This window comes from Gorilla gorilla, chromosome 3 (assembly GCF_029281585.2).
Source record: "Gorilla gorilla gorilla isolate KB3781 chromosome 3, NHGRI_mGorGor1-v2.1_pri, whole genome shotgun sequence".
Classification (NCBI taxonomy): Eukaryota; Metazoa; Chordata; class Mammalia; order Primates; family Hominidae; genus Gorilla; species Gorilla gorilla.
The window spans coordinates 193978086-193992392 of NC_073227.2; the positions used below are offsets into that span (position 1 = coordinate 193978086).

Consider the following 14307-nt stretch of genomic DNA (forward strand, 5'->3'; position numbering starts at 1 on the left):
TATCCCCCATCCCTGCCAGAGGCCTTTTGAGCTCATAACATTTAAAAACAAAACAAGGCACTCCAATAGGCTTTGGTGCATATCCACAGGCAGATTTGGCAGACTTGTCACTCAGTGTTCCTGGCTTGGGTATGTTTTTCTCTCCCCCACATCCTCCTTTTCCAGGAGCAGAGCTGCTCCACATGTGAGTTCAAATGCCAGCCGACATAGGAGAGTAAGCTTCTCCCCTGGGACCCACTGGCCATGAACCTGCAAGCAGCTGCTTTTTCTTCCCAAATGTGTTCAGAGCTCCTGGACTCAAGTAGAGAGAAAAATAGTGCCTTGAAGTTGTCTTCAGTATAAACTGATACTGGTTCTCTAAGAAGAGTGTGTCTGTGAGTTAAATGGCCCAAGAATGAAAAGAAAGGCCTGCTCAGAGTTCTGTCAGGTAGCTTTCAGGTTATAGACAGCTTTAGAAAACCAACACGCTGCACTCAGATAAGGAGATCAAATAGGAGATTTACAGAGTGTGCCAGGCTCAAGACAGCAATAGCAAAATCTACCTTTGACCTTCTGGGTGTTTCTGTTTCACTAGAGAAACTCCATCACACATCAGGAAATTGATTTTACAAAACGTGTATTTTAAGCTTGGCTTCACAAATTCTAGAGAGAAGTTCCTCCCTGGTACTTATTTCAGGAAAGGTGTAGTAAAGGTAAAAGAAATGAGAGCAAATCAGGTGCCTTCTGACAACCAGCCAAGTTCATTCCCTGTCTTTCTAGATCTCCTACACTGAGAGAAGGAATGCAACTAGTTCCCAAGGGGTCAGGGCAGGCATTTTCCCTAATTCAGGGTTCAAATCTGGAGTCGATGGGTTCCAGGAAAACCAATTCGAAAGTGCTTGGACATATCCACTTATAGTTTTGTTTGTTTGTTTGTTTGTTTCAAAAATGTCCACCACTTTCCTTGGATTCTCAGAGAAATCTGTAGGCAAAACCAGGTTAAGAACTGTTCCCCTGTACTCTGCATTATTTCATATTACCTTATCATCAGGGACAGAGATCCTGAAAGCAGAGCCCCAGCAGTAGCAGATGAACCCAACCTGTTGCCTAAGTCCCTATCGAATAAGGAGATTAGTACCCACCACATTGATTCCCTCCTGAGTGGCATCCCCAACCTCTACTCCTAGAGTAAATGAAATATGAACTACTCTTTCCACCACCACCATTCTGTCCCAGCATTATTTATTCCTTTCATGATACTCCGTATATTTCATAAAAACCTTCTCTCTGCCTCATTGCCCACCCCAGCAGGAACAGGCCCAGGTGGGTATTCTTCTGTTGCAGAGACTCCTTTCCTTATCTACTCATCCAGGCAAAAGAACCTTGGTTAAATCATCAGTTGGGCCCATCCTGGTTTTGTTTCCATTCTTATAAGGACCTGAAGGTATTATCATAATCCAGGACTATATAAGGGCTTAAAAAGGATTAAGATCATTGACTTTCTGTAAGCGTACACACCTAAATAGCAAACTATCAAGAATATCCATCTCTGCTACAGGCTGTGCTTCTGACACTATCAGGAAGATTGGCGAAACCTTCAAGCAGGAAGATGTGACGGAAGGGCCAGGCGTGGTGGCTCATACCTGTAATCCCAACACTTTGGGAGGCCGAGGCAGGTGGATCAAGTGAGGTCGGGAGTTCAAGACCAGCCTGGCCAACATGGTGAAACCCCATCTCTACTAAAAATACAAAAATTAGCTTGGCGTGGTGGCACACGCCTGTAATCCCAGCTATTCAGGAGGTTGAGGTAGGATAATTGCTTGAACCTGGGAGGTGGAGTTTGCAGTGAGCCGAGATTGCGCCACTGCACTCCAGCCTGGGTGACAGAGTGAAACTTGGTCTCAAAAAAAAAAAAAACAAGATATGAGAAAAGGACATGTCTCTGCCCAGACTCTACTTCTGTTGCTGTTTCAGCTTTTGACACTTTTTATCACCACTCTTTTCCCACCTCTAAGTGTTGAGTTCCCTTATATCAGTGCTAACATAATTGTAAAGAATTATCCTTTTTTCCACTCTGCAAATTTTCAAAGGTCAGGCTTTATGTAGAGAATCTTTATCCATTACAGTATTTCAGCAATAACACTGTCTTTCCTATTTTGCTAATACTCTAGAGTGACATTTAATTTATCATCCAAAAGCAATGCTAAACTATGACAATAGGTGTAGACCAAGACCATTGCAGCCAAACTGAAGCCAAAGGTCACCATGTTCTGCACAGAACCATGCAGAGCTAAGTGGTTCACTCTCCTCCATCACATCCTATAACTGCAACATCCGCCTCATATTGGATCTCTCTCCTGCTAGCATGATAGTGGTAGAAGGTGCTTTGAAGCAGGAAGATAATAAATTCCAAATTAAGCACTATCTGAAAAGTCTCCCATTTTACTGAAGTCATAAACTCTAGGCTACTGCCTATGTTGCATTATCAACACATTCTTTGCCCCAGCCAGCTGCAGTTTGGCTGTTTAACCATCCCATGTTCTTTAGCATGTCGACTAGACCATGTTTTAACCATAATAGGCCTGTTGCCTGATGTGTACAGCAAGTCAATACACCAAGATATGAGGTTGCAGCAGAGAAAGAGTTTAATTATAAGGCCGCTAAATGAGGAGATGGGAGGAAACCTCAAATCTGTCTCCCCAAGGAGTTTGGGGCTAGGATTTTTAAGGGTTTTGGAGTAGGCTGAAGTTGGGAGATCATTGATTGGTCACAGAGAGCAGCATAAGGTCATGGGACAGGGAGATGAAGAAACAATATTCTCATGTTGATCCATTTCCTCTGTGAGGGTCTTTAAACTGGCTGCAGTCAGCTGTTCCACTGGAATTCAATATCTGCTTAAGCAATTCTTAAGCAAAAACCTTACGATTCTAACAGAAATCCTATGTATAGGAACAATGGAGATGCAAATAGTCAGTGTCTAGTGCTACAGACTTTCAGTTACAAGGAAGTGGGTCAAAGTACAGACTGATTAATATTGAATTATAACTATATTTCTTTCCAGAATTCTTGTTAAGCCTGTGAAGATGGCTTCAATGTTACATTTAATTCCTTGATTTTTCTCCATAAATTGCATACAAATTCAAGGTCTCATTCAATATGCATGTAACCAAAAAGATAATCTATGTCTTACTTAATCTACACCATGGTTGTTAGGAGCCAATGATAAAATACGACATAGCCCCACACTCAAAATTCTTTCTTCTTTCCACAGATCCGAAATGTGGCAGCAAATCTCTGTGTGGACAGCAAGCATGGAGCCACCGGAACAGAGCTGAGGCTGGACATCTGTGTCAAGGATGGTTCTGAAAGAACGTGGTCTCATGAACAGGTGTGTCACCTCCCAGAAGCCAGGGCAGTGGGAGCCAGTCGGGGGCTGAGGCAGACACAGAGGGATGCAGCTGGAACAAATCTCCGAATGGTGCAGATGGTACTTGTGGGACCTGGAGTGAGGCCGCTGTATCACCAACCAGCCCTGCAGTTCAGTGAATCACTTAATGTCTGTTTATGTTTCTTCTCAGAACAGTTGTGATAATCAGTTCAGATAATGTACACAATTATTCTCTAAATATGAGAAAGGATGGGAGAAATGTGGATTGCGACCCTAGTCTTACTTCTTTTCCCAGAATGGTAGTTTAACAGAGGAAGCCTGTAGAGTGCTTTGGAACACTTCCAACTAAATTTCATGGTTTCAATGACTCTGCTGTTGTGTGTTTGTGATGTCATCTTAACCTTGCTTTTCCCCTGACCATGAACAGATCACTTTACATGGGCCTCCTGTTGTAGTAGTTTTTAATCTTACATGTGAAGGATGGAAGCAACAACACCCTGACGTGGACTTCAGGAAATACTTTAAGGCTATGTATTGCTTTTATTGATTTTTGTTTTGTTTGCTTTTTTCTATTTTTTTGGGCACATAGTAGGTGTATATATGGGGTACATGAAATGTTTTGATACAGGCATGCAATGCATAACAATCACATCATGTAAAATGGTGTCTATCCCCTCAAGCATTTATCCTTTGTGTTACAAACAATCCAATTATATTATTTTACTTATTTTAAAATGTACAATTAACTTATTATTGACTATAGTCACCCTGCTGTGCTATTAAATACTAGGTCTTTTTCATTCTTTCTATTTTTTGTACCCATTTAGCATCCCCACCTCCCACCCCCCACCTCATACCCTCCCACTACCCTTGCCAGCCTCTGGTAACCATCCTTCTACTATCATCTCCATGGGTTCAATTGTTTTGATTTTTAGATCCCACAAATAAGTGAAAATATGCAATGTTTGTCTTTCCATACCTGGCTTATTTCACTTAACATAATGACCTCCAGTTCCATCCATGTTGTTGCAAATGACAGGATCTCGTTCTTCTTTATGGCTGAATAGTACTCCATTATGTATAGGTACCACATTTTCTTTATTCATTCATCTATTGATGGACACTTAGGTTGCTTCCAAATTTTGGCCATTGTGAACAGTGCTGCATCAAACATGGGAGTGCAGGTGTCTCCTCGATATACTGATTTCCTTTCTTTTGGGTATACACCCAGCAGTGGTATTGCTGGATCACATGATAGCTCAGTTTTTAGTGTGTTTTTTTTTTGTTTTTGTTTTTTTTGTTTTTTTTTAGACGGAGTCTCGCTCTGTCACCAGGCTGGAGTGCAGTGGCGCAATCTCGGCTCACTGCAACCTCTGACTCCCTGGTTCAAATGATTCTCCTTCCTCAGCCTCCCGAGAAGCCGGGATTACAGGCACACACCACCATGCCCAGCTAATTTTTTTTTTTTTTTTTTTTTTTTAGTAGAGACAGGGGTTCACCATGTTGGCCAGGATGGTCTCGATCTCCTGACCTCATGATCTGCCCACCCTGGCCTCCCAAAGTGCTGGGATTACAGGCATGAGCCACCACGCCCAGCCAATTTTTAGTTTTTTGAGGAACCTCCAAACTGTTCTCCATAGTACCTGTACTAAGTTACATTCCTGCCAACAATGTAAAAGTTTTCCCATTTCTCCGTATCCTCAACAGCATTTGTTATTGCCTATCTTTTGGATAAAAGCCATTTCAACTGGGGTGAGACGATAACTCATTGTAGTTTTGATCTGCATTTCTCTGATGGTCAATAATCTTGGGCACTTTTTCATATGCCAGTTTGCCATTTGTATGTCTTCTTTTGAGAAATATCTATTAAAATCTTTTGCCCAATTTTTAATCAAATTATTAGGTTTTTTTACATAGAGTTGTTTGAGCTCCTTATCTATTACAGTTATTAATCCCTTGTCAGATGGGTATTTTGCAAATATTTTCTCCCATTCTGTGGGTTGTCTCTTCACTGTGTTGATTGTTTCCTTTGCTGTGCAGAAGCTTTTTAGTTTGATGTGATCCAATTTGTCCATTTTTGCTTTGGCTGCCTGTGCTTGGGGGGTATTACTCAAGACATTTTGCCCAGACCAATGTCCTGGAGAGTTTCCTCAATGTTTTCTTGTAGTAGTTGTACAGTTTGAGGTCTTAGATTTCAGTCTTTAATCCATTTTAATTTGATTTTTGTACATGACAAGAGATGGATGGAGTCGATCTACTCTCCCGAGTAGCTGGGATTACAGGCTTCTGCATGTGGATATCCAGTTTTCCCAGCACCATTTATTAAAGAGACTGTCTTTTCCCCAGTGTACATTCTTGGTACCTTTGTCAAAAATGAGTTGACTGTAGGTGTGTGGATTTGTTTTTGGGTTCTCTATTCTGTTCTGTGTAAGACTGAATTGCTTTTAATTGAAAAACATTTCATTGCAACTCAGTTTAAGTGAGATGTGATTTCTAACCTGCTTAGAAATTTGAAAGTCCTTGCAAGCAGCTTCCCTGATACTGTGTCACCTGTGAAAGGGAAAAGATAGTGGGCAAAATTGCCTTTGCTCTCTTTTAGCGTTTTCGTTTCTTGTATTTTAGAGATGGGGTCTTGCTCTGTCACCCAGGCTGGAGTGCAGTGATGTGATCAAAGCTCACTGCAGCCTCAAACTCCTGGGCTCAAGCGATCCTCTTGCCTCAGCAGCCTGAGTAGCTCAGACCACAGGTGCATACCACTAAGCTCACCTAACCCTTTTCACTGTTTTAATTTTAAATTAAGAAATATTTCAATAGAAAGCTATAGAAAATATCATAGCAGATATTTATGTACTCATCGCACTCATCTCTTATGAAAAGCAAAAAAGTAAGCAAGCAGTTCCCAGTAAGGCGTTACTGCCTCCTATAGCCAGATTCCTCTGGTGCCTATCTTGTACATTAAACTAGAAAAGGTCCACCATGCCCAGCGCAGGATGTTAAAGAGTTGTCCAGATGTGCTGAGATTCACCTCCCTCGCCCCACCTCACTGCCCCTCCCTGCCCTCTACCACGCATTACAATGCAGAGCATCATGATGCGAGGAAAACAGCCACAGACCAAGTCCACAATACAATCCAGAGTCGTTCAGTCCATCAACAGTGCCTCTCCCCTAACCACTGATCCAGTCTTTCAACCCTCTCCCCACAGGCTCATGGTATTCTAGGAGGACTGTGGGCCTTGTAGCCAGGCCAACCTGGATTTTAGTTTAAACCATGTGGCCTTGTGAAGTTGTGAAATCTTTCTAGGCCATAGTTCTTCCATCTTGGACAGGGTGGTTAGGAGAATAAATCTTGGGGCAGCATCTTGCACATGCAGCAGGTGCAGAGTAATATCCTCTCCCTCCTGCCTTCCTTCTCTCAAACACTCAAATCCCTTTATGCTAATACCAAATTAGAAACCTCTCTCAGGTCCAAGGCAGCTGGGACTTTGGCTTCATTTATCTGTTCCCAGCATAGTCAGCAAATACTAGTTATTATTCACTCAAATGTGCCCTGCATGGCTGGGCACGGTGACTCGTGCCTATAATCCCAGCACTTTGGGAGGCTGAGGCGGGTGGCTCACTTGAGGTCAGGAGTTCGAGACCAGCCCGGCTAACATTTTGAAACCCCGTCTCTACTAAAAATACAAAAATCAGCCAGGCATGGTGGCTGATTACATACATATATCCAGATGGGTTTATAGAAGGCTCTGTGACTCCAGGATTTATTGATAGGAATCAAATATCAGTGAAAAGTTATTTGCCTCCTCCTTCCTCTGTCTGTTTCTATAAGCACCATGGGGATGTTACTGGGGACCTGAGGAATGGTGTTGGACTGTTAACTCCAACAAGCAATTCTGACTTCAGCCTGGGAGCAAGAGAGAAGGCTTTAGAAGCTATCGGTAAGGCTGGCATCTAGAGTGGAAAAGAACTTTTTTAAAAAGAAAAAGGAGGAAACCATAAGGAAAAGCTTCATTTCTTGGGCTAAATTCCTCTTTACCATCTCTATTCAGCCCAACTAAGAAACACACGTGGCCAGCTGGTGAATATAAAGCAGGCCTTAATGTCTGAACTGGGCTTAGTATTTCTATCCAGTAATGCTCTAGAATGAAATCTTCTCTGGCCTGCAGATTTTATTTGACAGCGGAACATGGATATAAACAAAGGCAACGATATTGCATACACTTTAAAAATTGCTGGTTCACTCCCCGCACCCCCCACTCCCCCCAACTCCCCACCTCCCACCCCCAGGCTAAAATGCAAAAATCTATGGCCTGTAATTCAAGAAATGGTCACCAGAGGGCAGCACTAGACAAGCAGAAAACTACATAGGCAGAACAGAAAGACCAGTTAATACAGCTCTTTAAAAAGATTTCCTGTCTCTAGAGATCCTAAAAATGAAGCTACAGTAGGATTAAATAAGGTTGATAAGTGGTGGAAAATGCATCATGTTTGAAATATTGCCATATATTGACTTAGAGGTTAAAACATTACAACTGTTTCATTCGCCAGTAATTAACTGTAAGCTTTATTCAATATATCACTCAGTGACTTATAAGAATTAGGAATCACTCTTCTACATTTAGATTAAAATTCCTGCATGAGGAAGGCATATCGGAACGTGACAATTATGGATTTTCTTTTTAATTCAAAAACATTCAAAAAACACAAAAGGAGACTTATTAAAGTTGAAATAATCCGTTTTTTCCAAAAAAAAAAAAAGTGGCAAAAATTAAAAAAAGGAAAAAACAAAATTGTTACATGGGAAATAAAAAAGAGTCCATTGAAGGACCTGTATAAGAAAATGCCTTCTGCTGCAGAACTCTGGTGGTGACTAACGTGGTTTCTGTGAAGGAAGCAAATGTATGATTCATTTTGCCAGGGCAATCTGCATAGCTGTTTGATATCATGGTAGCATTATGCTTCCTTTAGGGATCAAGAAAGAAAAACAAAAATAGATCCTAATAAGACTATAAGGTCTGGAAAGAATACTCCCCAGCTCCCATTGAGTCCAAGGGAGAGGAGTGGGGGGGAGGAACCCCCTTGGCCTAGTTTGGCTGTTCCCACTCTGCAGGCCCAGCAGCAGGCTCTGATGTCATGCTGGGGAGCAAGTGTTGCAGCCCAGCTTTCGTCCTCCATAGGAAGCAAACACTGGCTCCCTCTCCAGGGGCTAAGGGAAGGTTCACAAAGACAGAAGCAAGCAAATGTGTGCATCCAGGGGACAGATTTTTTTCCTTTCTTTTTTCTCTCTTTGGGAAAAAAGAGTCTCATTATCAAGACAGAGTGAACTGATGGGTGCAAACTGCAAGGAGGAACATGCTGTATCTCAGGTTTCTGCAAACCTCATAACAATGAAATAAAACATCACAATCCAGACAGAGAAAAATATTTTCTGCTGTCTCAAGTCAGGTAGCAAGAGCAAGAGATAATAAGTGTATTTGCAGTACCAAATCCAGTGACCTTATTCATATAATACAAACAGACCCAGGCAACATGACACATATCACATTAATATTAAAGCAAAGAAATAAGAGTTAACATTGTGATATGGTTTGGCTGTGTCCCCAAATCTCATCTTGAATTGTAGTTCCCATAATCCCCATGTGTCATGGGAGGGACCCAGTGGGAGGTAATTTAATCATGAGGGCAGTTACCTTCATGCTGTTTTCCTGATAGTGACTGAGTTCTCATAAGATCTGATGGTTCTATAAGGCGCTTTTCCCCCTTTTATTTGGCACTGCTCCTTGCTGCCGCCATGTGACGATGGATGTGTTTGCTTCCTCTTCTGCCATGATTGTAAGTTTCCTGAGGCCTTCCCAGCCATGCTGAAATGTGAATGAATTAAACATCTCTCCTTTATAATTTACTCAGTCTCAGGTATGTCTTTATTAGCAGCATGAGAACAGACTAATACAGTAAATTGATACTGGTAGGGTAGGGTGCTGCTATAAGGATGCCTGAAAATGTGGCAGCAACTGTGGAACTGGGTAACAGACAGAGGTTGGAACTGTTTGGAGGGCTCAGAAGAAGAAAGGAAAATGTGAGAAAGTTTGGAACTTGCTAGAGATTTGGAGGGCTCAGAAGACAGGAAAATGCAGGAAAGTTTGGAACTTCCTAGAGACTTGTTGAATTACTTTGACCAAAATGCTGGTAATGATAAGGACAATGAAGTCCAGGCTGAGGTGGTCTCAGATGGAGATGAAGAACTTGTTGGGAACTGGAGTAAAAGTCACTCTTGTTATGCAAAGAGACTGGTGGCATTTTGCCCCTGCCCTAGAGATCTGTGGAACTTTGAACTTGAGAGTGATGATTTAGGGTATGTGGCAGAAGAAATCTCTAAGTGGCAAAGCATTCAGGAGAAAGCAGAGCACAAAATTTGGAAAATTTGCAGCCTAACGATGAGATAGAAAAAAAAATTTCTGGAGAGAAATTCCAGCCTGCTACAGAAATTTGCATAATTAATGAGGAGCCAAACGTTAATCACCAAGACAATAGGGAAAATGTCTCCAGAGCAAATCACAGACCTTCACAGCAGCCCCTCCCATCACAGACCCAGAGGTCTAGGAGTCAAAAATGGTTTCTTGGGCCAGGCCCAGGGCCCCCCTGCTCTGTGTGGCCTCAGGACACGGTGCCGTGTCCCAGCTGCTTCAGCTCCAGCATGGCTAAAAGGGGCCAAGGTACAGCTCAGGCCATTGATTCAGAGGGTGCAAGCCCCAAGCCTTAGCACCTTCCATGTAGTGTTGGGCCTGCTGGTGCACAGAAGTCAATAATTAAGCTTGGGGAACCTCCACCTAGATTTCAGAGGATGTATGGAAATGCCTGGCTGTCCGGGCAGAGGTGTGCTATAGTGGTGGGATCCTCTTGGAGAACCTCTGCTAGGGTAGTGCAGAAGGGAAATGTGGGGTTGGAGCCCCTACACAGAGTCCCCACTGGGACACTACCTAGTGGATCTGGGAGAAGAGGGCCACCATCCTCCAGACCCCAGTATGGTAGACCCACTGACAGCTTGCACCATGCGCCTGAAAAAGCCACAGGCACTCAATGCCAGCCTGCGAAAGCAGCTGGGAGCGGGCTGTAACCTGTAAAGCCACAGGGGCAGAGCTGTCCAAGGCCATGGAAGCCCACCTCTTGCATCAGCATAACCTGGATGTGAGACATGGAGTCAAAGGAGATCATTTTGGAACTTTAAGGTTTAATGACTGCCCCACTGGATTTTGGACTTGCATGGGGCCTTTAGTCCCTATGTTTTGGCCAATTTCTCCCATGTGGAATGGCTGTGTTTACCCAATGCCTGTACCCCCATTGTATCTAGGAAGAACCAACTTGCATTTGATTTTACAGGCTCATAGGCGGAGGGTACTTGCCTTGTCTCAGATGAGACTTTGGACTTAGACTTTTGAGTTAATGTTGGAATGAGTTAAGACTTTGGGGAACTATTGGAAGGGCATGATTGTGTTTTGAAATGTGAGGACATGAAATTTGGAAGGGGCCAGGGGCAGAATGATATGGTTTGGCTGTGTCTCCACCCAAATCTCATCTTGAATTGTAGTTCCCATAATCCCCACATGTTGTGGGAGGGACCCAGTGGGAGGTAATTTGATCATGGGGGTGGTTACCCTCATGTTGTTCTCATGACAGTGAGTGAGTTCTCATGAGATCTGATGGCTTTATAAGGGGCTTTTCCCCCTTTTGCTTGGCACTGCTCCTTGCTGTCACCATGTGAAGGAGGATGTGTTTGCTTTATCTTCTACCATGATTGTAAGTTTCCTGAGGCCTCCCCAGCCATGCTGAACTGAGTCAATTAAACCTCTTTCTTTTATAAATTACCCAGTCTTGGGTATGTCTTTATTAGCAGCGTGAGAATGGACTAATATACATTGTAAATCTATGTTTTAAAGGATCATTCAAAAGAAGAAAGCAGAGAAATTAACATCAACTTACTTTAACACTGAGGAATTTAAGGTTGAAAAGAAATCAAGGGTTATTGTACAGGAAACCTGAAGAAAATCTACATTCTTCTGTCAATAAGAGCAGGCCAAGGGTGAAGACAAACTATAAATGTCACAATGACATTACCCAAAGCAAACAATGAATATAATTCAATGAATATAATTTCATAATGTCTATTTGTTTCTGCTTTGACAAGCTTGCAGACAGGAAAATGTGCCAGTGAAAAGACTCAATGCCTGATTGGTTTGACATGGCCACTGAGATAAGATAAATGGCAATAAGAAGTATTTCAAAGACCTAAGAGAGAAAAAAATTAGCTAATCGTAGGTGTAGAAGAATAAAGTAATTGATACAATCTGAAGATGTATCACCTTGGATGCAGGAAAGTAATCAACAGGTAATAATAATAATACATAAAACACTGTGAAAATGGCAAGCTAACCATCAGGCTACAAATGTAAGCATGATCATGGCACTACAATACGCAGAAACAAGAAACAGAGGTCACCTAAGGATGCCCTCAGATATAATTGTGACAATAGGTGAATAAAGTTGCTCAACAGACAGATTTGCCAGTGTTTGCTGTAACACAGGTATTCTTTTGGACTTAACTGATGCATTTAGTAAAAAGTATGAAAAGGCCATCTACCAAAGAAGGGAGGACTTTTGAGGTGTGACAGAAGCAAGACACTCATTTTCTGCAGGCCTGATTTTCCCCAACTGACTCATGAGGGACTGTACTAGGTAGTGATTACATTCCCTTTAAGCTCTGGCCTTCTGAGTGTATAAAAACCAAAGACAGAGAGATGGAGACAGAGAGGGAAATAAATCAGTCAAGACCACTTGTTCCTGCATTGGTTGGACTGCCTATAGTACAAGCGAAATGTGCTATTTAAATAAAATAAAGATTTAATCAAAGCCAATGGCAGGTTTATTCGCCAGGAAATTTCTATTAATTTCTATTCCAATGATAGGTAACTGAATCCAGAGTCATCAAAGTTGAAAATTCAAAATATAAGCATTATCATTTTTATTGTTGTAATTAAACAGCACAAACTCATTTGAGAGACTAAAAAGAGATTCATTAATTTTGATAGTTAACATATAATAACAGATAATTGTGGGTTTTATTTATTCAATAGAAATTTAATTGAGGATCTATTGTGTGTCATAAATTGTTCTGGGTGCTGGAAACACAAAGGTAAAAATGCTCCAAGCCCTGCAACCAAGGATCTCACTGTCTAGGGAGGAATAGAGAAACAGAAGTGGACAATCATGATGAAGTGGGTAAGGGATGGAAAGGAGTAAGCAGTTCAAAGAGGATGGCTTCCTGGATGAGTGGACACTTGAACTGAATCTTACATGACAGATGAGCATTACCTAGGTTGGCTAGTGAATGTCTGTTTTCCAACCAGAGGGATTTACGTGAACACGGCACAGAAGGAAATACACAGCCTGGTTTGTGTGAGAAATACAAAGGTTTTAGCATTGCTGGAACATAAACTTGAAGGAAAGGAATGTAGGTGGAAAGAACAGCAAAGGCCAGATTGTGGAGAGTTCCTAAGAGGTCAAAGAGTTTGAACTTTATTCTCTAGGGGTTATGTGAAAAGGTTGTGAGATTTTAGATTGAGAGGGAACAAGGTCACACAGGCCTTTCCAACAGACTTCCCTGGAGGCTGAGGAAGGCAGATGTGCGGTAACCAAAAAAGCCAGTTTGGAGATCATTGCAAGAGCTATTGAGAGCAATGGTTGTGGGCATAGAAGGGAATGAACAAATTCCAGAAATGTTTATAAAACAAAAGTGGTAAGATTTGGTCATTGATTAGATGAAGATGGTAAGGTAGACAAAGGAGTTAAAGACTCCAAGGTTGATAAAGTGCATGACATGACCACCAATTAAACCAAAATAAAGGAGCAGGAGGAACAGGGCAGAAGAGAAGAAAATCAATTGCATTTAGAATATGCTGGATCTGAGATGTCCATGGGACATGCAGCTGGGAAATTCTGCAAGGAACTGGACATAAGATGGATGATGAGTGACCGGCATACCGGTGAGAGTTGAAATGAGAGTGTAAAAGACCAACCAGGGGAGGTGCAAGGACAGGGTCCAAGAGAGAACCCTGAGCAACACCTGCAGTGGAGAGATGCATTAAAGAGAGGGTGGTGAGACAGTTATAGGACAACAGAGGTGCACAGTGCTTCAAAATCCAAGAGAGCAGTGAGTTCTGAATAGAAGAGAGTGATCAAAATCTGAATAGACATTTCCTTGAGAAGTCATTCTTCTCTGCAGGATTTAAATGAATCTAAAAATGTCTCAGTCCACAATTATACTTTAAAAACTCTAGGAAAAAAGACTACACAATTCATCTTCATGAATTTATTTCAAATGTCTATTCTAAAAACGCCTTGTTCTTCTATATGAAATCTTCTCTTTTATCCTGTCTTCCAGGGTAACAGAGTACGCAGTGGCCATGATTGAGAAGGTCGCTGTTCACATGCTCGTTTAGGTCATTTCTTGAGACCACTTAACCCAGTTCTTTGTATTTGTCTTCAGATTCCTCACCACTTAACTATCTTTGTTAGCCATCCCTGGAATTTTGCCAGGTTCTCTACATTTCCTTTCCTAGGTGGAACCTAACAGCTGAAATATACTGAGGGCCTGGTCAGTGCATAGTGTATTATCTGCATACAGCTCAGCATTGTGCTTTCTTTTATATCCACAGGGTTTCCCTGACAGCTCTTTTTTATTTTGCAATTCACAGTTTGGCTTCACACAGCCAGCCTGCCGTAAGTCCTATTGTAAGAATTACATAACCTTCCTGGGATTTTAGAATTGGGAGCAATCACAGGGCTCATCTAGTCCATTTTCACACTTACTTAAGGATTTCTCCTACTGCACCTTTCAAATACCCTTATTTGTTGTACAGTTCAAATAACTCAAGCAAATGCTCTTCCCC

General features: G+C 41.9%; 1 protein-coding gene and 1 long non-coding RNA gene across 2 annotated transcripts in view; one reads left to right on the forward strand and one right to left on the reverse strand.

Annotated features, from left to right (window-relative positions):
• The window catches only part of GALNTL6 (polypeptide N-acetylgalactosaminyltransferase like 6), a 1233993-nt gene that overhangs the window by 1199459 nt on the left and 20227 nt on the right, over positions 1–14307 (forward strand). Inside the window, exon 11 of the mRNA XM_004040637.5 lies at positions 3251–3367. Coding sequence (XP_004040685.2) covers positions 3251–3367 — 117 coding nt within the window. The remainder of the gene's footprint in view (positions 1–3250; positions 3368–14307) is intronic.
• Positions 1–14307, reverse strand: part of LOC109026440 (uncharacterized) — a 207138-nt gene that overhangs the window by 46092 nt on the left and 146739 nt on the right. Inside the window, exon 11 of the long non-coding RNA XR_010133535.1 lies at positions 9055–9225. This is a non-coding gene — a long non-coding RNA (uncharacterized lncRNA). The remainder of the gene's footprint in view (positions 1–9054; positions 9226–14307) is intronic.